The sequence below is a fragment of the Drosophila sulfurigaster genome, chromosome 2R (genome assembly GCF_023558435.1).
Source record: "Drosophila sulfurigaster albostrigata strain 15112-1811.04 chromosome 2R, ASM2355843v2, whole genome shotgun sequence".
In the NCBI taxonomy this organism is placed as follows: Eukaryota; Metazoa; Arthropoda; class Insecta; order Diptera; family Drosophilidae; genus Drosophila; species Drosophila sulfurigaster.
The window spans coordinates 6,820,728-6,845,201 of record NC_084882.1 but is presented as its reverse complement, the minus strand read 5'-3'; the positions used below and the strand labels follow the sequence as shown (position 1 = coordinate 6,845,201).

The following is a 24,474-nucleotide window of genomic DNA, read 5'->3' as shown; positions in this document are numbered from 1 at the left end:
ATACTCTATATAAGTTACTTCAAACTTGAAGGGTTAAAGTGTGGCCATATTCGCAATTCAGTATTTTCTTATTTATTTCTCTCAGTGTCTTTGCCTGTTGCGTTGCCCAAGCCCTCAATTCTTGGCCATGACCATTAACAAAACATTAGCCAATACACACACTCACACACGTGGCATTTACTCCCACATCTATGCACTAGAGACAGCTGGCCTCTTATGGGCGCCCCCGCCCCGTTTTCATCCACATAAATCAACCACATAAACGTAATTAAAGCATAAACAAAAATAACGAAGGAAAATCGAAGAAAACTGCACACAGATGAGCCATAAAATGTTTATGCTGTTGTTTTTTCTGTTGTTGACAAAAATACATTCAAGTAACATCCCCTGAGAAAAAAATACTATACAAATTCTTGGCACATTTTTGAAGTTAAACCAAAAAAAACGATGCAGAATTTTTTACAACATAAAACAAAATATTTAAATCGGAAAAATCTCGTCAAATAAATGAAATTTTAATTCTATATGTAGACTTTGCGAAAACATTGAGGTAGGCATAAAAGGGAGAGAGAGAGAGCTACGGAGATAAACAAAAATCGAAAGTTGCAGCATGCAAATTTTATTTAATTTATGTGCTTAATTCAACTGACACAACAAGAACAAAATGGCATTGGCAAAAGTCAAAGGGCTCCATAAGTTCGATGGAAGACTGGGAGTGTGCATCGCTTGGTCAAAGCTCAACCTCGACAACTGAGGCATAAAAAAATAAATAAAATACAAACAAAACGAGAACAACAAAAAATGAGGTTGAAAAATTCTAGGCGGTTTCCTTTTTTTATATTTTGGGGGTTGGATAAAAATGTATAAGCTTTTCATGTATATTTGAAGCGGCAGGCTGACTTGCTGGCTGGCAGGCGCAGGCAAGGATGTGTCGTGGATATGTAAATGATATTTTCGAGTGGCCGGGCGAATGTGCGCGTCAAACGCAGGCAATGAAAACAGAAATCCCAATGACCACAGATAGACACTGTGCAACGAGAGAGGGGAGTGAAGATTGTGTTGGGTATCAACGGGGGGAGTGAGAGTTTGAGCAGTCATATATCCATAGCACAAACCGTAACCCACACCCCAGACTTTGCGGTTATATAGGGCCAAAGAGAGCCAACAATCTGTGTATATGGTTGTGTTTAAGCTGCTTTGCCAGTCAGTCAGCCAATTCGTTGGCTTTCTTGTCTGCTTTTATAGGCATTTTAAAATTTCATATTCCTGGGATTTTCCTGCATTTTACAAGCCATGAATTTTTTAATAACCCCACCGCTACAGCTACATCGACAGCTATAGCGACAAAAACCGCTCGCGACAATTTTCGAGCACACGAAACGCGTCAATATTTATGAGTCTTGCGTTCTTCTCTCCCTCTATGACTATGGAACACAGTTGACCCTCTGAACCCGCCGTGACCTGCTATATGCAATATGTACTCTTGTCCTCTTTCGCCATCCTCCTTCTCCCAGTCTCCCCTTTGGGGCTGGAGAGGAGGTTTCTGTTTCACAGTTGTGTTGGCCTTTGTTTTTGAAAGAGGCCGCTGATTTATGAGCAGCGCTTTTGATGCGGATTTTTTGGTTATACCCCGTGGCTTAACTAGTTTGCCAGGCTCTCAAAACCCAAAACCAAAGCCACGGCCAAAGCCTTTGTTTGCAGTTTGTCTGTTTATCATCCAGAAAACCGTCGACAGCCAAGCGATTTAATAGTCACACTAAAATGTGTCACAAAGCAGAAAAGGTGATGTGCCTGCCACATAAAAGAAGTAAAACTATACGAAACACTCTATATATTTATTTATTTAATATGTTTGCAAAACTAACGAAAATCCATTCTCTTCTTTTCTTCTCTTTACAGGTAGGTGACAATGTACGTAATTTATATGTAGACCCAAAAGATGCGTTGAACGAAAATTCCAAAACATTCTATAAGTATAAACAGAAGTGCTCTTAACCTAAATATCATTATACTCTATATAAGAGCATGTATGTATGTATGTGAACTTTTCACACATTGCTCTATACTCAATGGTTTATTTATTATCCAAAATCTGAATGAACATCTTTCTGTTTTACATAATATCGGAATTGTTATCTAAACAAAATGTGAGCTTATGCGTTTGCCATCCGTTTGCGTCAGTTCGCCTAAGAGGCCAATTGAATTTAGTGGCGAAAACTATTAGAAATCAATTTGTTTGGGTTCGGTTCTATTTTAGCTGGCAGCTCATTAAAAGTTCTTAAACAAAAACAAAAACAAACTTTGTGATATGGTCGAAATTCTGTTGCGTCCAAGTTTGAAAGCAGCAACATCAGCAGGTAAACTTGGCATTTCACATATCGCAGAGAGTCCGCCCAATAAATTGTCTTGGGAATTTATTAGTCATGTGCCCCGATTATCAACATAGAGAGGAACAACAATATATACCTTGGACAGTATTTCTTTTTTTTCGGGGTGGGATTCGTCATTCATACTTGAGCCAAATAAAATAATATATACTTTTTTTTTTGGCTATTTTAGATTGCATTTATTTTAAGACCAACCAGCCAGCAATAATAAATTGCTCAATTTATTAGATTAGACATCGATTGCCGCCTAGCTATGACAAACTAGATATAAGATATACATGAATGTATCTAAATATTTATATATATATTATATATGCACATCACATTTTTATCGCATCCCCGACTAAGCGTCAGCTTAATAAAATCCCACAGCTTTTAAACTCATTTATTTGCATTATAAATGATGCGCACAAAAGGGTTGCAAACCTCACAAAAAATTTGCATAATAAATGCTCGGTGAAAGCTTCTACTAGCGACGAAGCAACTTGTTAATATGCTGCTTTTTTTTGGATGGTAGAGAACAACAAAATTGTTTGTATAGAATACACGAGTCTTAGTCAATATTATAATAAAAACAGAATATGGAATGGATGCAATAAATACATTCTTTGACCTTTTCCTTCAACGTGCTGTAAAGGAGGCTTTTCTCTAAAATGAATAAGTCATAAAACAAGTTGCCAATTTAATTATACATTTCTTAGGTGTTTGTCTCATATTGTAAATGAAACAGGTCTGACAGCTTTTGTCTAAGAATTTTTGGTTGATTTGACTGAACCAAAATAAATCTATACATACTATGACATAAAATAACACAGTGTGTGAAACTCATCAAAACGACATGATTTCAATACTCTGGCAGCGACGCTAATTAACTTAAAATGTCAAATGATGTGAAGATCGATTGCTGAAATGCATAAAATAAACTTCTTACACTTTTGAGAAAAATGTTGCTACACACAAATAGTGTCAGACTATATTGCATAATCTGACATGCAAATTTTTGGTTGTGCGTGTTCCTTGAATTTATCGATCATCCGAAAAAACTACGCGAAGCCATAAAACGTATTAATTAACTAGACTGGTTCGGTTCAGTCCGAATCGGCCGGTCGAGTCGAATCGCCCAATTCAAGTTGAAGTCCGTTGATTGTTAAGCGGAATCTGAATTCTTATCTCTGCTTCGGATAGCACGTTATACCAGTAAGGAAAATGTCAAGATCATAAACAAACCAAAAACCAGACATAGCACACAAAAGCGAAAGAACAAACTGAATTTGTATTAGCTTTGTAGTATTTTCAACAAGTAAGAAAGCTACTTTTGAGTGTGCTTGACTTTGAGATACCGGCTATCCATTTTGAATAAAACCATATTCTCCAAATATACCGAAAACAGAAAGCAAAAATACTAAAACATGCAGAAGGTTATATGCGAAATATACCACAAGCTACAAAATATACCAGATTGTCAACTAAATCAACTAAGACCCCATACAAAAGTATTTTTTCAGTTTTTATCTCATCGTAAACTCGATCTGTGTGCCAACATAAGAAGTGCTATAGAAAAATTATAAATTATATCGCTGATAAAAGAATATATTCTGCCTGTTACATACATTTCCTGCCAGCACAATGTTATAATACCCTTCTACCATATGAGTAGCGGGTATAAAAATCAGTTAAAAATTGTCGAATATTAAAAGTGGGGACTTATTTTGAACTAAGTACAAAGCCAAATGAATATCAATTTCTTTTTGAATACTATGAATGCCATGATAATAGATTACAATTCAGTATTGATATGAGACAAATATTGAATAGAATTGAATCAGTTAAAAGGTGAACAAAGAGTAAATTCAATAGACTCTAAATGAAAGTTATCATTATGAGTGATATTTATAAGTTTAATAGAAATCAAAACTGAAAGTGTTGTTACACTGAATGAAGAAACTATTCGAATCGCAATTGAACAATTACATTAATGGCAATTAAATAGAAAGTTAAATATATTTGTTGTTCAATACAATTGAGGCATGAGTGGAGTTGAAGAGTTAATTGTTGTTGCATTGAACTGAAATTATTGGTAATTTTAGTTTCGCCACTCGCAACATTGTTACAACACTTGATTCACATCGGCTATTATTATAATTTTTAATTAGTATCAAAAGGTATTTTGACTTTGAATTCAAGATTGCTCGTGCGCAAATCAAATGATTTCATTATAGTGGCGATCAAACCCACAAAAAAACAAAAAAACAGAATACAAAACAAGAATCGAAGCAAATTAACACACTTATAAACAAATGGAACGAAACTGCAGACGAATATTTATAAACATTTTTTGGTTTTTTTTTTGCAATAATGGCAATCAAACGGAAGCGACCAAGTTTGGTTTGCTGTGCGGATTGAGTAATTTCCGGTTTCGTGTTTTATTTGTTATTTATTTTTGAACTCGCAGAACATGCGTTTGAAATTTGACAAAAAATTATGCTAAATATTGAGTCGAGTTTGTTAATGAGAGATAATGTTGACTAATGGCCGAGCTAATGAATCAGCTAAATATAATGAGCCATTTTTGTAACGGTTTTCAAAATAATTGTTATCAATTTATTGCCCAAAGAGCTCTGAGATGTTATTGATTGCTCTGAAAAAGCGTTTTGATATGCTGCGTTAGCGTTTTAGAAAGCCGCTCAGTGTTGCTAAATAAAGCGAGAGAAAAAGCTTTATGACAAATTGAAAACCAGTTTGAATCGTCAATCGGCAAAGAAGAACCTGAAGGAGGAAACCAAAGTCAAAGACTTTCTGCAAAAATGGGTGTCAATGTTGTTGTTGAAAAGCAGAAGCGACGACCACGTTCAGTTCAGTTAAACAGGTTTTTCAGGTGGCGAAGAGTGGCAAGAGGGGGGAAACGTTCTACAGCAGTACCGTTAACTAAGGCGGTCAACATAACGGTTTTGGAGCGTAGATTCTGGTGTTCTGCCATTTCCGCGATTCTTCTTTTGCGGTTCGCTTTGTTCTTAACTTTCTTTTCATTTAAGCCAAGCTCTCGAGTTGAAGCAGTTCAGAGCAGACGCTATGGAAGCCAAGGCAGTTTTGGCCAATTACATATTTGCGTTGCACATTTCTCTCTCTCTCTCTCTCCCTCTCTTTCTTTCTCGCTCTCACTCTGTGTGTTTGACCTAATTCTTGAACTCTCTTTACCGTTACTTGGCTGGCATGTTCTGTTCCATGTTATCACCGAGAGGTGAGGCTTTTGACCAAGCTTTGGTTGCCTTTTTTTGCGGCTTTGTGCTTTCGGTTGCGGTTGAAGTTGCTGCAAATCTGCTGTTGCCTGTTTGTATTACTTGATTCGCTGTTGCTGTTTTGTTTTGGTTTAACACTTTTGACCTTAATACTCATAGCTAAAGAAAGACCTCACTTGGGCATTTTTCGTCTGCCCGTTTTTCTCACAGCGCTTTACAGAAAATTGTTTTTCTTGTATTTTCACAAAAACACTAATTTCCAACCTTATATTCCTGCATTATCTAAGCTATACCTTCGTTTGTCCTGTTTTTGGGGTAAATTGAGACTGATGTCAAAGCCTCTTTTCAAGACTTTGGAATGTAGTCTATAGACTTAAATTTTCATGAATTCAGAATAATTCTCTGTACGATTCTTCTTCTCTTTATATACATGTAGTACTTGTATTTTATTGACTATTTGTCATTTTGCTAGAGACCGTTCACAAAGTTTATTTCACATCTGCCAAATTCAGACGAACACACCCCTTCTTTTGCCTCCGCTTTCAACAAACTAACAGCAAATTTATCAACAAACTGTCAACGAGACGAGTGTGAAAATCGCGACATGAAGAAAAATGGAAATAGAAACTAAGATAAAAATAAAAATAACAGAAAAATGAAAAACTACAAAAGCCATAAAGACTTTGGAATTTTCACCAGGTAGAGAGAGATGACCCATTGATGTTCAGTTGATGCTGCGCCGCCGTCTTCCTCCTCCACACCCTGCCGACACCCCTCGGAAATTGCGGTCAACCAGTGGGCGTTTTAAGCAACTTGCTTTTGGAGGCAACTAAATCGAAAGCCGTCCCGTCAAGCAGTCAGTCAATCAGAGGAGCTTTTGATTTGACAGTGCGTTGGGGAGAGAAAATAAAATGAGATTTGAAAAAAATATTCATAATTTTCATTGCCATCAGTCTTCACATACTGGCAATTGGCTGTTTAGGAAAAAAAAACTGGGTTAACATTTATTGTTTATGTTGTTTACTTGTGTTGATTTCGGTGTAGTCTTTTGCACATTTTGTGTGCGCTTCTTTGTTCATTGTTTATTTTGGTTTTGCCGTGAATGTGATTCAGGTTGGAGAGAGGGATTGTTTTTTTTTTATATTTGTAACCACACAACCCGTTAGAAAACCTAGAAGAAGAAGCAAGAAACGTGCGTCTAATGAATGATGAGATCCCTTGTGAACAAATGGGCAAAAGTAGCGAGCTTAAGAAACCAGGTCAAAATTGCATGAGAATAAGAAGAAAGTACGTGAGTTTTCTGTAGCCTAGATTTTATTGGAAATTCAAGACGGTGGGTTCACAAATTTGTGAAAATACAAAGTAGAATATTATTATGTGTTCATAATAAGTGTAAAACATATTTTAAAAATTCATTAGCGAAAGAAAGTTAATCATACCAATAGTAAGAGTTTCTGTGTCAGAAACAGCATCAGAGGTGAAAAGCACAATCTATAGGAAAAGGTTATTCGCTCACTTTTTGCACATATGCTTTTGGGGTCAATATTGCTGGCTGAAAATCAATTGGCCAAATCGTGGCTAATCATGTGAGCTGCCTATCACTTTAGAAAGGTTTTTCATCACGCATGTGGAAAGCAAAGCAGAAAAAATCTTTTGGATTGTAAGCATAAATATCATTTGGAAAGCAATCAATAAACTAAAACAAATGAAAGTCGAAAAGTTGAGAGTGCAACACAAAACAAGGAAAAGAACGCAAAAAAAAAACACAAAAGCCGCATAAGTCAATGAACTTGTTCAAGAAAGTCGACGTCGCAAAACACGTTCCAGAGGAAAAGAATGGCATTTAACGGGAATAAACAATCAAAAGGCAAAAATTGCCATTTATGGATGTCATATGGTTAGCATGTAAACAACAACTAAAGAAGAAGAAGACGAAGAAGAATCGCTTGCGGGGTTAGCATAATTTATGTGATAATTACACATTGAGAAGTTTGACAAGCTCGACAACTCAACGAAATCCACTTGCCACACACTCCACGCGCTCTCTTCCTAGATTACATCATGTCACCTTTTTGGCCGTTTTTTCTTTGTCTTTTGTGTTTTGTTTCGCTCTTCTTAATTTATTCTTTTTTCTCTTTCATTGTTTTTTTGTTTTTGTTTTTTATGTTCTACGTGAATTTAATTAACAGACTGTGTTACCGTTTGTCTCCCTGCCCCAGTCTCGCTACTTGACTTGAAAACTTCTTCGCTCACAGCAAAAAAGTCAGCTTATAAACTTTGCGGCACTTTGCAGCCACTTCCCTTCTTTCTCCGCCTTGTCTCTTCTCATTGCCATCGCCGCCCACATCAACGCCAACAACAACAACACCAACAAGTCATAGCACCTTCTGCTGCCGTTTCTTCTACTATTTCTTCTTTGTCGAGAGTGCTTGAAAAGCAATTGACATACAAAATAATGGAAGTACTCCTATAATGTCAGCTACCTACTTCACCTGATCCCCCACCTCTTCCTTTTTTTCTTTTCTACTCCCTCTCTTTGAACTTGCTTGTTGCCCAATTCGTCGTCTTGTCTTGTTCTTGCCTTTGTTTGACAACTATTCGCAGTCACTGCACTTTTCTGTCTCTTCTCTTCTCCTCGTATTTTTTATTTTATTTGCTAAGAGAGTTTCCGTTACAGAACTTTAACGAAACTTTACACAGAAGCACCACCTTTTGTGCGCTTATAATGGGATTTTACGCAACAATTTTAGTTAAATTTTGATTACACTTCATTCTCATCGAGCTAACTGCCTAGTTAGGTCTGTTTTCGAGTTCGCAGTGCTATTCTAAAACTCTAAAATAGCTATAAATTAGACACGTTTTTCCTCGTTTTATCTTATCCAATCCATATGTATGAGCATAAAATCGGAAGTCAACAAAGCAAAAATCAGCAAAGCGATAAAATCAAAGAATGTGCTCAATATATTTAACGATTCAACAATGCAATCGTATGAGCAAAATAGTCTTGGATTTAAGTCTTTTAATCGGCTTAAAATAGATCTCTAACTTCTTGATGATGATCTCAAAAATTGTATTTCTTGCAGGTCAAGTTCAACGAGTGAGCGAGTTATTCGTTGATCAAGATACAAAAAGGTCTTGGATTGATATATTGCAGTGTTGAAATGAAATAAACATCGCTTGAATGTCGATAAAAATTAGTTTCAATAGTAGTTGAAATAGTCTTTTTTTAACAAAATGTGTGATGTCAGCTAGACAACTTAAATGCCATTTGTAAATTATGAGAGCAAATATTGTGGCTAACATCCTAGTATTCTTGTTTAATAGATATGCAGATAACCTAAATCAATACTTTGAAGCGGATCTGAAATTCGAAATTATTGCATTGCTCAACGAATGTTTTGTAGTGTCTTTAATACTATTGAAGCTCCGAATCGCCACCATGTGGAAAGCAAAACCTCCTTTACCCTTGATTCATCGCTTTCTGTATTGTCTCCAGCCAGTCTAGAAGTCTCGCCTCGGGCCTCTAGCATCATGGGTGCTAGATGAAAAAGCCAGCCGTTGATGATAATGGGACAGGGCACAGAAGCAGAACAAAAGGCAGCTTCATAAACGACGCCCCAACGAACGCCAGTGCCGCAATTTTGATGGATGACATTGATTGATGATGATTAATAATGTTGCATTTTTATTGCTTTTCATCATCAACGTCCAGCAAGGCAACGAATTCTTCCCTTTGCCCTTCCTTCCTTCCTTCAACTCTCTCTCTCTCTCTCTCTGTCTGTCTTTTTTCTTTCTGTCTCTTAGTGCTGTCTCAGCGCCTTTTAGTTGTTTAAATACATTAAGCTCCGCCCCTGTAGACCGAAAGTGTCCTGGCCAGTTAATGTGCAACATCAGCTGCACCATCAACAGCTTCGGGCAGAGGCAGAGGCAGAAGAAGAAGGGGCAGAGTGAGAGGCAGACAACCAGGTTAGAAGTCTTACGCTTACTTTGTATTCATGTTGACGCTTGAATGCATCGCAAACTCATCAAGCCGCCCTGCCAACAGTGTTCACTTATAGCCAACACTTTGTGGAATCCTTTTTGGCACTCCATTCACTTCGTCTATGCCATCCTCCTACCTCACCTTCCACCTTTTTCCATTTTGGCCCCTCAGGCTGCCTTCTGGCCCGTTTTGATCTCTGTTTTGTCGACTTGCACATGTTACACGCATATTCGCTCAATTAAAAAGCATAAAATTACATTTTCGCTTAAATAAACTTGGTTGCCACACTTCGCACTCCGCCCCGCTCGTCTTTGTCTAGGTTTCGGCACTCAGCCTCCACTTTCCTAGCCACGAACTGTCTGCTATCTGCCCCACTGCATTGTTTGTGTACGTGTCTGGATTGGCAGCAGAAGCAAACACCGCCCGCTCTCTCTTTCAGAATTTAAATACTTTTTTCACTCCTTCCTTCGCATCCTTAGCGTGTCCTTGCCCTTTGTTCATTGTTCACTTATGAGAAACTTTAATATTTTTCAATTTTTATGCTTTTTTTGACGCATTGCCTTAAAAGACTTTGAAAAAGAGATCAAATAATTTCTACTCTGCCTCTTGAAATGGATTAACCTAAAGATATCCTTGGAAGTCGAGAAACCGCTTGATGAGGCTTATGAAATATGTTCTGTGGTTTGTGTGTTGTGCTTCTCAATGGTTAGGCAGCTGTTTTACTTTTGCAAACTAACCGCAAACATTTCACTCCCTGCAACTGGTATTTCCCCGACCTTTTGTCATTCGCTTGGTCCTTTCGACCCACCCAATTAAACGCAGGCAGTCATCAAATAACAGGCAAACGCAAGCTGAAAAAAATGAAAATGTAAATTTTGGTGTGCTTAATTTAATATTTATGTGATGAAAAACAAAAACAAAAAAAAGGGAAAAAAATGATTATGAACGTGAGCGAAATATGGGTTGTTTGGTACTACATGGCGTATGCTTAATTGCATTTTATGTTAACAATAACAAGAAGAACAGGTACAAGCGGAGCATTAAATATTAATTACAACAGAAAGCATAACTATTAAAAGCAGAAATGTCCTCCCTTTTGTCCTAATTACATTTTCAAATACCTCAAGCACAGCACGCCTGCCCTTGAGTATGCTAATAATTTCAGCTTTAAAGGACACACATACACACAAATGGATGTATACATGTGCAGCAACTAAAATTTGTAGGACACATTGGGCTGCCATAGTCACATATGAATTTTTAAGTGCAAACATAATAAGCAGCTTAATGAACAGAACGTTCACTGATGTAGAGGTAGAGAACGAGGGGAAGAAGACAGATGAGATGTGAAGGAGCGTGACTGAGGAATGTGGAGTAGGATGAAACAGGGAAGAGATGAGGCGAGGCAGGAGGAACCCTTAACAGCACGTGCCGTTGGCACCCTTTGAATTTCAGAAGGGGTTCAGAAGGTAGCAAACCTTTTTGTGCATGCAAAGCTCGTGCCATGAATTTAACACGCATGTGTGTGCTGGTGTGCAAGTGTGAGTGTGAGTGTGAGTGTAAGTGAGTGTGAGAGGACTCGGGGGTCACTTCGAGTGGGTTATGAGTGGAGGAGCGACTGAAAGATGCCATGTGATACTTGTGTTTCGTAACTCTTTTTATTTGGCTCTCAGTCTCAGCTGCTGTTTGCGGCAGCATTAACTTCATCATCATTATCATTAGCATTAACATCATCATCATTTTCATTGTTAACACTTTCTGTCTGTGGCTCTGATGCTCTGTTGTTGTTATCGTGTTTCTTACTCGTTCATTCTCGTAACGTTTTTCCCGTTTTTTACTCTTGTGTTGTGTCACACGGCGATGGAAAATGCCACAAAGAACTGTCAGAATCGTCGTCGTCGTTGTCCTCCTCGCCAGTCCCCTTTAACATCATGATCATGTTCATCACATTCGTGATTATCATCATCGCTGTTGCTGTTGTCATATCATTCGGTTGTTTGTTGTCCTTTAGCTGCTTTGTCCTTGCCTTGTGTGATGGCATCGCCTGCCATTTGTTTGTTGTTATTTTTATGCTCGCACAATTTGCATTTTAATTATTTAAGAGAATTTTGATTAAAAAAATATATGCACTGCACAGTACGTATGTCGCTTGGAAAGTTCATTGTTTTTTTTTTATCTGCTGTGTTTTTCTTGCTGGATTTCCGCGCTGCCTCAAGCGGAAGAGGAAGCACAACAACATCAACTAAAGATGGAGTTTAGTTGAATCATACTGCACATTAAAGGCAGCTTTAAGCGCTATGTTTTGTTGTTGCTCCCAATCAACAGAAGAAAATGAGAAAATAATTTGAAATACATGATTATTTCACTATATATGAACTGTAATAATGAAAGATATTAAAATTGACAGTTTGAAAATTAACTATCTCACCTTTAAGCATATTTAGCTGTTGATCTTTTTGGGATGTCGCCACCTTCGGTTAATTGTTTGTTCAGTCTGAATGAGCTCTTGTCTCTTGGACCTGCAATTGTCCCTGCCATAGTCACTCTGAGCCTTAATCCAATTTGGCATGACAACAGGCAACACTGTGGTAACCAGTTAAGGCAGTTGTTGTCCTCAACGTTTGTGGGATTAAGCCTTCACATGAGCTGCGTTTTCATTTCGTGCTTTTTCCGTTCATTCTTTTTTTTCACTTTACTTCTCCCATCCCAGTTCTCTGTTGCCTTTTCTGCCTGTCCCTCTCATCAAACGGTAACTTTATGAAATTTTGATGAAAAGTGTTGAAAAAGCAGAAGCAGCTAATTAGAAATGAATGGTTAAAAAAGGGAAAAGTAATGAAGGGCAGAGCAGAAGAGAAAAGCGACCATTTCACACGCCTAAGAATTTATGAGTCTCGCCGTATTATTCAAAGTGACAGCAAAGTTTGGTAGCAGCTCCCCTCGGACTACCTGTCAAATGTTGCTCAAGAACTTACGTGTATTCTATGAATGGAAGAGGGAGAGAGAAATGGAGATATCTAGCTCTCTTTTACCTCCCCACCGCATAACATAAAGACACAAGCCATAAACATTTTTATAGTCATAAATTCTTGTACCACTTGTCTATCTACTTGTTTTTATACATTTTCTCTTTTATACAAAAAATTCTTCATAAATTTTTGTGTGTTTATTGCATTTTTGAACTTACGAAATAGTGTTATTTCGAAAATACTTTGCACCGACGCGTTTACTGTAAATTATTAATATCTAATGTTCGTTTTTCGTTCTTTTCGTTGCAGGTAAGTTTCCAGAAGAGAAATAACAATAGCTAAAGCCAGATGTGCACTTGGAATATAAATTAAGAAACCAACCTCAAACATAAGTATTTTTATAACTTTATTTACTTGGCATATTTTCAGTACATTTTATTCATGCAAGAATATCGAATTAGTAAACCAAAGCAAAATTATTTCTGGTGAAAATTTAGTTATTCTATTATGAATTGAAGTAACCATTATGGTAGAAACCGAATACTAAATGCCAAACTTGTATTTTCCTAAAATCCATACTTTAAAAGATCTGGTAACACTCTTTTACTTTAACTCAACTCTTTAATATATATTTATAAAAGGGTCACTCCATAATGTTATTCTTTTTAATATGGATAATTAACAATATCATTAAATTGTTGATATTAAATGAAAGGAAAGTTCATTACGAATTCTGCTAGGAATATGTCTTTAAACAAAATTCGAGTTCTATTTGCGTAATACTCTTAGATCCAGAATCTTAATGGTATACGACAGACGTAGAATTCCCCTCAGAAATATGAAAACAATAATAAATAAATCGCAGGTAGCACTCATGCTGAAAAAAACAAAAGCCTTGAGCTAAATTTAGTTTGCAGTATGCCGCAATAATAATCGTACTACACACGTGTGTGTATGTGTACAATATTTATAATAATAATTATTATTATTATTTTTGCTGTTGCTGTTGCTTTTGCTATTGCGCCATATGCCCGAATGTTGTTTGGTGTTAGTGTTGATATTGTTTTTGTTGTTGCAGCAGCTTCATAAACGTATTCAACTCAAGTAGCTCAGTCCGTGGCATATAATTAATGTCTAGTTAAGTGAAATGGCGGTTCGTTCTGCCCAAAGTACTCGCCATTCTTGCCCCGCCCTCTCCCCGATTTCGACGATTTCCTACTGCAATGTATTTCTTATTTCTTTTTGTTTTGCTTGTTAATTACTCACTAAACAGTCGCGAAAAAGGCAAAAACGAACAGCAAAAGATACAAAAATGTATCTCAAATTCATACCTAAAAACAGGCGAGTGGTGCGCACCACAGCCTCGACGTCTGTTTCTCAGTCGACGTCAGACTGCGACGCAGCGTCTTTGGCAACTACTAAAAATAAGCATATTGGCGCACACCTGCATGCGCCGACGTCGCAGTCGCTGCCAGCGTCGCGGTTGCTGTCGCAGTCGCTGCGTTTGCGTTGAGGTAAAAAATGTATTTATAATTTGGAAAAATCATTTTTCTCTACGTTTTCTAGCCGTGTTGTTGTTGTCTGTATATGAGATGGAAAATCTTTTTGGGTATATTTCAGTTTAGTTTTTAACGATGGCACACGAAAATAAATAATTTGAAATACATGGAAAGCAATTTACACATTGTTGACTATGACTAGAGGCTGTCTAAAATATATCTACTATACAAAGAGTCCGAGAGGGGGGCACGTTGTATCTATGTATGTATGTATATAGACATCAGGTATGCATATGTATAGATACATACGAATGTATTCTGAATTTGGCATAGATTGTAGTGGGACAGAGAGCTTAATTTGACAGCTACTTTGGGTGAATCGCACCCAATAGAGAATCCCATAGAATAGTTGCCCCCCACTCAGTTCCAGTTTCATTTGAGTAGCTGCCATAATTCAAGAGGGCCACTTGTAATAAGGGGTCAACCATACGCAAGCAAACATTCGTTGGTACATATAATATGTATTTGGATTATCAAGCAAAACATTCCTCCCTCCCCTCCCAACGCACACAGATTCTGTCACTCCCTCACTTCCTCTTTCCATTATAACCATTTGCATACAACAGCGCTTTGATTTGTGCGCTAACAAGTAAATTGACCTCTTCCCCATTTTACCGCTCTTACCCTTTGCTCGTTAACTCCCTCCTCCCCTCTTAGTCTTTCTCTGTCTTTGGTTATCAACATGGTCATCAACATCCCTCAACATTGTGTTGGGTAAATTAAATTAAGCAAACAAACAGATGTACACAGACAGAGAGAGGTCAGCTTATTGTCAAGCGCACACACACACAAATTCATATGTGAACATAGTAGAAATCATCCATTTATGAATATGCACTGAGAGAAATGAAATTAACGATTGCTTTCTTCAATGAACTTTGCTTTCTCTAATGTACTTTTCACTAAAGTTAATTCCAGTTTCTTTCAGTGCTCTTGTGGCATCCTTTGGCGGCTGTGCTCAGCTGTGGCACCAACAGAAATCATTAGTTTTGATTGTTACATATTGTAAATTGAATTCTGCCTTTGCATTTGACCTGGTCGACCACAAGCTAATCAGCTTTTGTTCGTCAACAGGTGCTGCAGAAGCTTTTTCAATTAATTTCGCATTGAATTGAAGGTGTATTTGTGTGTGTGTGTGTGTGTGTGTGAAAAAAGCAAAAGGCAAGCAGATGACATCATTTTCATTTCCGTTTTTGCAAGTGCACGAGAAGATGCTAAGAGATCGCACTGAAAATTCAATTAAAGCGGTCCACTCACAAATGCACCCACAAGTGAATCCGCATCATCGTCGTCGCTGCAGCTACTGCTCACCCACTTACACTCACACTGACACACTCACATTCACACTCAGACATTGACACATGAATAGCACTAGCATACACTGTGTTCTGTCTGTTCTGTTCTGTTGTGCGCTGCTTGGTGGGTTTTGTGCGCCTTAAATGGATTTTGATTGAGTTTAATTAAATTTTATTAGGTTTTGTCACCCTCACATACTCGAAACTCGTACGTCCGGCTGTGGATATCTCCCCTTCCCTGTCCAGACCAGACCACAGCTACAGCATCTGAATTCGAACCCGAATCAGACTCAGATTCATACCCAGATCCGTTGAATGGAAAACCTTCCGACCCATTGAGTGCGCTGTGTGTGTGTGTGTGTGTGTCATTCGTTGGCTTAACTTGAAATCAAAGCATTTGCTTTGGGCTTATTATGTATGAAAACCAGATGCAGACATCCATCTATGTATCTCTGTGTGTCTTCGCATATGCTAAATGGATTGGCACCATCGCCCCATTCATGTATTTATGGGTATGGAAGAGGCTGGCTGTAGGAAATTGTCGTGCAGTGAATTCATTTATCGTCGTGTTTATTCGTGTCTTTTGAATTGAACCAGTTGCAGATGAAGTTGTCTGTGTTCCTCAATGTTTATTGTTGGCCTTTCTTTACTTTATATCAATCTTGAACACAGAATTTAACTAAATCAAAATCAAATAATGTTGGGATTGCGGTTCAAAATAAATCATATTTAAAACAAAAAGTTTCAGTCTGATTTTGGATGAAGTATATCTTGTTTACTTTCATTTGGTATCTTTAGTGTTATCATCTCAAAAGTTACCTTTCACCGTACAACAACAATTCATAACCTAAGGCAACCCAAAAAGTATTTGATGTGTGACCGATTGACAATCTTAAGCTACAAAGCACACACAAAACGTTTTGCCACTTTCTCGAGTTGAAGAAGCGAACCCATTGAGCTTTATGGGCCACTGATAGAGGCACAGCAACTAAATCACTAAAAATCCGAAAAGAGCCAAACTAAACCATGTGTTTATATTGTTATTATAAGCTATGACACCTCTACTTTACCTGCCGCAGTTAAGTGAGTGACACCTTTGAATCGTCGACGTCTGTTTGGATGGCTTGATGGTTTTGTTGCTGTGCTGTGCTGCTTTTGGGTTTACGAGCGACAATTTTATACAAATTTAAGCTCTTAAAGATGACATTTTGATCTGTTTTGATTTCCCCTAGAGAGAGAGAAAGAGAGAGAAGAGCAGAAAAACAGTCCTTCGTGGTGTCGCAGTTGCTGTTGTGTTGTAACGTGATTTTTTCTGTGTTTTGTTATTGCCACCCCACGATGCCCCCTCCCTGGAGAGTATACATATTTTGGCAATGGGCGGCAGTTTGTTGGCGTGTGTATATGTGTGTGTGTGTGTGTGTGAGGGTCTCTCGTATATCCTTAATACATAAAATATGTTTGATGGTTTCACTGCCACTGCCTGTCAGACAGCCGACCAGACAGACAGTCAGACATTCAGACAGCCCGCTCATATGTCAAAGGTTAACGCACGTGCTCATGGATTCAGTATCGGATTTGGATTCGGGTTCGAATTCGGGTTCGGGTTTGGGCTCAGGCACTCTCAAGCTGCAAACGCTGTTGTGTTCGAGAGCTGTGGAGTTCTTTTCCAAAATCGAAATTTAATATATTTGTGCAGTGAAGCGCAACTGTGTGAACTTTGGCGTTCGTTCGTTCGTTACGTTTGCAGTTGCTATTCTGTGGCTTGTTTTCATTTTGTTCCACTTTTCGAAGCTTTTTTTGTACCCCAAAAGTATGCTGTAAAATTGAATTATTTATGATAGAACGGCTGCCGAAAGTTTTTCATTACAAGAAGAAAAAGAGAAGAATGAAAAATCGAAATGAAAAAGACTTCATTTGACATGGGTTCACCGCCGCTCACTGCAGGAAATGGAAAGCACCCAGACACACACATATGGAATATTTAGACACGGTCTACTATCTGTTGATATCGTTGAATAGATCTGAACAACTTTCAATTAGCCGCCCATACAATAATGGAAATTGATTGCCATTGTCAGTTTATTGTTGTTACTCAGCTCTTCCGGCTACAAATCAATTATTGAGTACCTTTTCTCCCCTGCCTGCCTTGTGTTTTTTATTTATCTTTTGATAACCAACGAACATAACACAAAAAACGAATACGAATGATATCGATATCTGTGTCAGAGCAAAATCAAATATTGTTGCTGTCGCTGAGAAAATCTCAAGTGAAAAATCGTACAGCAAAAGTTAATTTCGTTGCATTGTTCATTAGTTTGGTCATGTTGGGAGTGATGGGAGTGAAAACAGCTGGGAGAAGTGTGGAAAGTTGACAAACATTCTTATCAGAGCCCACTCGACAAGCTCTTCAGATTTGGGAGGGACAACGTCAATTGCGTCGAGACTTTTTCTATTTATTTTTCCTATTATAGACATTGCAGCTTTATCTTTGCCGCAGTGTCGCAGTAAATTGTGCTGTAAATATTTACTCTACACCAATTATCTATTTATTGCCTAGACAAAAAATTGTGAAACACTTTTCGAGTGGCGAACCCAAGTGACTTTTCAAAAAAGAAGAAATTTGATTCAATAAGATCTTTTAGGAACTAATTTAATTGTTACCAAGGAAATGCTCAAGTTTGTTTGATTCTCAAGGTAATCTAAACTAATTGCTAAACACACAATGCGGTTGCACGTTGTTGCTTATCTCAAGTTTGCTTATTTGCCGAAGCTACTTGTTCTTGATGGAGGAGGGCAACAAACAAAATCTGTTACGACATTCAACTGTATAATATTTCAGCATATGACGACGTGCAACTTAAAGTGGCAAACCAAGCCAAGCCAAGCCACGCCAAACCCAAAAACGGTAGCATCACGCCGCAGAAAGCATTCCACATATCACACATCATGCGATACGCCAGGCAGCAAACAGTCCCACAAGACGATGGGAGGATTCTGTGTGTGTGTTTGTGTGTGTGTGTGTGCACAGATTTCAGCACCTTTTTTTTCATTTTTTACCCAGCCACAGACATGAACTGATTTAGCTGGATTTCCTTTTCTCTTTTTCCCTCAACTCCCCCCCTTGGACTACATTTTATCCCAGTGTGCTCAACCCGTGATGTAATTTTCTGCAACTTTTTCGTGTTGAGAGCAAAACCCAAACCCCAAAACCCTCGTCACATTAATGTCTCTATAGCTGTCAGTTTAGCCAGGCAGTCAGCCAGGCTAGCTATAGCTATAGCTAGGTGGGATTTTTGTGCTGTTTGAGCATTTTGGGGGCGTGGCATTTGTCTGCGCTTATCAGCAAAAACATTTTGCCAACGCTGCGGCTGTTTAACGGGTTGAACAGGTGAGGTTCCACCACATTTCCTGTGGCTGCTGTTGCACTTGCTCAGCAGCGTGTTCGTGCCTCTTGCGTTTGTGTGTGTCTATGTGTGGGTGGATGTAAGTGTGCGTAACTTGCCACGCTTTCAACACCTCAGCGCAGCGCTTGTCAAAAGCTTTAAACTTTCCTACTACTTCGCGGCTGCTGCCACACAGGGCGTATGTGTAATGTATAATATGTAATTTTTGCTACTTTTCGCTTGTCGCTTGATGGCAAAACTTTTGGCATTAAATTGGCGCCCGGCTGCACTTTTACAACGATTTATCATCCTGAGGTTTTGCCATCGTTCTTCTCCCCCTTTCCCCACTTTGTTGCTTTCTTGTTGCGGAAACTGTTGTCTACGCCTCTGACGCCTGACTAATCGCTAAACAATTGTTTAACATTAAAATGGCAACATAATCACATTAATTAGCATTTTCGTTGTGCCTCAGTTGCTTTGCCCCCTTGCTTGCTGCACATGTTCTTGCTGTCATTACAACTGTGCCAAAAACTTTGCACCTCGCACACCCGACAAATGTTTCTCGTTGTCTTTGTCTAGTTTTTGCACTACATTGTTGAATTCTAAATGAATTTTTTGTTTCACTTTAGTTTTTGGTAGACACTCTAGAATGAAAATACAAAAGAAAACAGCTGAGAATTATTATTTGAACAAATTGTTTGGCTCAAGTAATGATTCATTGAGTTCATTAAACCTTTCAAAAATATGATTATAAAACAGCTGCTGAAAAGATCTGTTTTCGTTCTGTATTTAAAGTATTTTCAACATACCTTGTGCCAATTCTTTTGATAGTTCATAAACTTAAATTAACTTTCTTTAAATGAATTCAATTTGTTCATTTCAATCAGTCTCGATTATTAAACATCTTTCGAATAATTTAGAATCCAGCTTACTCAGAATTTCTTTTGTTCTTTGATGGGTTAGTTTGCAGAACCAGTTCAAAGATTACAGTTTGCTTTTAGCTATTTAATGATTTTGAAACATTTTATACCGTTTGGAGTATTTAAAATGTTATTGAACCGGTTCGGTGGAATGCATATGAATCGAGCTCCAATTACCCGACTATGGTCGGGCTTTGTTTGCTAATACGCAATTATTGAAGCTTATTTGTTTATGCATTTCATATGCATAATTACTGATATAATTTTCAGTTAATTGCAATTTAATTTTTGCGTAATTTCTGCCCACCTAATCAAACATAGCAACAAAGAAGCGAGCAAAAAAAACAATAATAACAACAGCAGCAACAACAATAACAATAAACTCGACCATAACACTAAATATAAATATCTTGCTTTGTTTTGTGGCGGCACATCAAATCAGCATACAGCTCATTACCATTAGCATTAGGCATTAGCAGTGGCTTCATCATCATACTCCCGCATTGGCCCATTCAATATTCAATCTATCCATTATTCTGTTTATCTATCTCTATCTGTTTGGGCATCTTTTTTTTTACCATTAGATCCATGGAGAGAGAACTCATGTTTTTGCCTGGGCAAAATAGTTGTTTAATTTGGCTTTTAATGTTGGCCGCGTTGTTTTTATTTATGTTAAACAAATGCCGTTGAAAGATAAATTGTGCACAATTTATTTATGGCCGCGTCAAAATGGATCGATACATTTTGTAAACACGGTTGAGGGTCTTCATGAGCGAAGGAAGTTTAGGTGTCTATCTTGCCATGTCTAAGATTCATCCTCAGTGCGCTGGCCACTTAATAAATTGATGCTCATTAAAACTTTTTAGGCAATTTAATTTACAAGCAACATCTCAAGTACTGTGTGTTGGACTTTTTGATGCCGTCTTTAATGAAATAATATTGAAATAAAAAGGAATCCGCGGAAATATCAAAACAATTTATTGATTTCTTTTCCAACATTACAGCTAATCGAAAAATGTATTTCATATACCTACGATCAGTGATCTGTAATAAAACGATCTTTCAAGCTTAACAGGGTGTATAGAATCGCATTAAAAAAGAGATTTAAAGCACATCACTAGTTCACTCTTTTTGCATGCCTTTCGCTTTATGAAATTGCGCACATCTAAAGCTTAATTAAAATGATTTATTTTACTAGTATATGTATAAAGCTGGATTTGGCAAACACTTTGCGAAACTTTCATATTGCAATTTGTAATTGAACATAATTAATGCGCAATAACCACACAGATCCCCCAGATGACCGGGGCCTCTCGTAAGTGTTAAGGGGTTAGCTAACCACAAACGCAACACACACACACACACATACACACATACACACTTGTGCATGTTCAGATGAGATTATAAATAATTGAAACATTTATTGCAGTCATGTGCAATTTTGTAGCTAATTATAATAAGCAGCAGCCGCCGCCGTGTGTGAGATTTATTTCATAGTCCGACTCGGACTCTGGGACACTCTGGGATTCTTGCTTGGGACTTTGTTTGTTTCCTGTCTTCCGCAACTTGTGCTCTTCTCTATTGCTCTCCCGCCCAGTCGCAATCATAATAGTCATAAATAATAAGCGCTGTGCATGTTGTTGGCTTGTCATATTGCCGAGCGCCCACCTTTCTCCTCGCCCACAAACACTCCCACAATTCTAATATAAGGCTGAGTATGTTTTGCTATCACATTCCTTACCTAGTTTTTGGGCTCTCTGTTCTGCAGCTGTCAGTTCGCATTTATTCGCACTGCCACTGATGTCAATGATTTATAATTTATTATTATTTATTGTGTCTGTGTAACGTAAGGAATTCCCATAGATTTGATCGTCTATTGCAGCTGGCCGATTTCCCTACGATAATTTTGTGCATATTTCGTTGTTTTTGCCGAACCCCGACAAATTGGGAATGTGTGCTTCTAGATCACCATAAATTACGCATAACTGCGAATTTTCAATGACCTAGCTTGAAAAGGTCCTGAGATAATTGCACTGAGAGAATGGTCACTCGTTTTTTTTTGTGGTACGTGCTCTAATGATCATTGAGTTGATGTAACAGGTTCTCCGACCCTATAAAGTATATATATTCTTGATCAGCGTCAACAGCCGAGACGATATAGCCATTCCGTCTGTCCGTCTGTCCGTCTGTGTGTCTGTGTGTCTGTCCGTCCGTCCGTATGTAGATCTCAGAGACTATAAGAGATAGAGCTATAATTTTTTCATGTTATGTTTGCACGCAGATCAAGTTTGTTTCAAATTTATGCCACGCCCACTTCCGCCCCGCAAATCAAAAAATCGAATAACAAGCGTAATTTTAAAGCTAGATTTGCGAATTTTGGTTAATACAATAATTACTATAGTAGTTATGATTTCTGAAAATTAAGTTGCGATCAGATAAAATTGTGGAAGTCTTTTGTATGGGCAAAACGCCTACTAGGGGTCTTAGTTGCTTTGGCTGACAATCTGGTATATTGAGCCGTCTATGGTATATTTTGAATGGTTATACCAAACATACCCTTTGGTATATTTTTAGTATTTTTTTTAGTATTTTCGGTATATTTTGAAAATGATACCGCAATATTTTGGCTTTATTAAATTTGGGTAGCGGGTATCTCACAGTCGAGCACACTCGACTGTAACTTTCTTACTTGTTCTCTCTTTTTTTCGCCCATCTGTTGTATCTGTCATGTTTATTTATTATCTGTCTCTCGCTCTCTCTTTTGTCTGCTCTGTAATTTTGCCTCTCTTTTATCACCTATTAATATGCCTCGAACGTGTTCGCATAAATTCGTTGATTTATTGTGTTGCACTTAATTAAGCGCCGAACTGACAGCTGCAGAAGGAGATCAACTCAACTTTAAATCAAGTAAAGAAAGATTGCATGAAATTTAATTGAGTTAACGAAATTTGGCCAAGACCCACAAAAATAACCAACTGCGTTTTCTAGTTGCCACTTTGGCCAAACAGACCGGAGTCAAAAGGCCACAACCGGCTGATAAAACGTAACCGAAACAAAAAATAAAAAAAAAGTTTCTGGCACTCGGCATAACTACGCAACCGATAGGAGTCGATGTGTGTATGTGTGTGTGTGTGTGTGTGTGTGTGGATGTGTGGATGTGTTTGTGTGATTTCAACAGTCGAATGAGCTTAGCTTTTGGCTTTTTAAAGTTGTTGCAATCGTACAACTGTGAGCAATAGAGTTGGTTTCCGAGCACATCTAACATACTCACCGATGCACAAGCATCTCATAGATGCACTCATATTCCTTCTTCTATATACATATGTATATATCCACATGTGTGTAGATATAGCCATCAGATGCTTTGGCTGTTCGGTGATTGCTTTGCAATTTGTTCTGGCCAATGCACGCGGCCTGGCAGCAAATTGCAGGGGCTGAGTAGCGGACGGTGGGTATGGGGCGACATGTTGCATGGCAGTCAGCTTGTTGCACGTCTGCAATTAATGTGGACACATAATTAATCATAAAAATTGGCGAAATGTGCCTATGCCTCATTTAAATTGACAAATGTTGTGTGGGCTGCAAACGTCAAGACCCCTCAAGGTAGCGCACTATGATTCGGATGAGTCGGATGATTACATAATTCCCTTGCTTGCAGCATTTGCATTTGGATAGATAGCTGACCTCGCGACCTTATTAGCATTACCGTCTTGCAGCCCTTGTGCATGGCATTTAATGTTATTCATAAGCAGTGCTAATAATATGGTGATTATGATAACAAACTCATTTATTTGTCAAGCCAGTCTAGTCAATCAACATCTCATAACTTTACAACAACAGCACAGATCCTGATAACAACATCGGGAACAACATCTGTCAGTCCAGCAGCCTCTTGCATACTAATTTGTTGATTTCCAAACAAATCTAACGCGTGCTCTCTCTGACTGATGTCTTTCCACATTGATGTTGGCATTTTGTTGTTCATTCTATTTTTTTGTATCACTGGATTAGATGCGCCGCTTGTTTCGCGCATTTTAAGCAGCTTTGCCAAAAAAAAAAAATTACTTGGGGTGCACACGCCGAACCGCACATTCATAACAACGCTAATGACTAGATTACTTTATAATGATTAAATCGAACAAATTTCAGTCAGCGGCAGCGACTTCACAAAGATCCTCAGATATTGTGCTGTGCCTGTCGGAGTGTCAGAGTTGAGCGAGCGCTTGAGTATTTTTGATTAGTTTCTTTAAGAGCTCTAATTGCAGCTTTATTGAAAGGAATCATCTTTAATCCCATGATTTCTAGCTCTCCCAAATTATAAGTATTGTTTGGGGAGGCTGGGCTGCCTGCTGCCCTCTAATTATGCGATACATCACATCACAAATAAACAAATTTCATCTCGAGCTGCTCGTTTGCTTTGCTTCGCTAATGCCGCTCACGTACGCAGCTGAGCGAATTGCTTGCTTGCCCTGTTCCCCTGTTCCCCTCTTCCCCTGCTCCCGATTCCGTAGTCCCACTCCCTCTTCTCATCCATCTGCACGACGCGGTCGCACTAATTTTATGGCTTAATATACTCGGTACTTTCATCAGTGTGGGAGTTGCCTGCCTGCCACGCCTCCTGCCGCTGCCGCTGCCTCTTTTACAACTATGAGTTTCTTTAGCGCAAAATTGGCACTCAACGTCGTCGTCGCTGTCGTGAAGCTGTCAGTAATGCTTCACTCATTCGCTGATACCACTTCACCTCGC

General features: G+C 38.3%; 1 protein-coding gene and 1 long non-coding RNA gene across 10 annotated transcripts in view; both read left to right on the top strand.

The window, feature by feature from the left end:
• The window catches only part of LOC133838634 (maternal protein pumilio), a 190,668-nt gene that overhangs the window by 110,068 nt on the left and 56,126 nt on the right, over nt 1-24,474 (top strand). Inside the window, exon 2 of one of the 9 annotated variants that reach the window (XM_062269798.1) lies at nt 1,900-1,911. The exons of the other annotated variants lie outside the window; for them this stretch is intronic. Within the exon in view, the coding sequence (XP_062125782.1) occupies nt 1,900-1,911 (12 nt within the window). The remainder of the gene's footprint in view (nt 1-1,899; nt 1,912-24,474) is intronic. 9 annotated transcript variants of the gene reach the window in all.
• Nucleotides 4,829-13,032, top strand: LOC133837903 (uncharacterized). Its single transcript, XR_009893881.1, has 3 exons — nt 4,829-6,956; nt 7,043-7,576; nt 12,881-13,032. It is a non-coding gene; the product is annotated as an uncharacterized LOC133837903 (long non-coding RNA).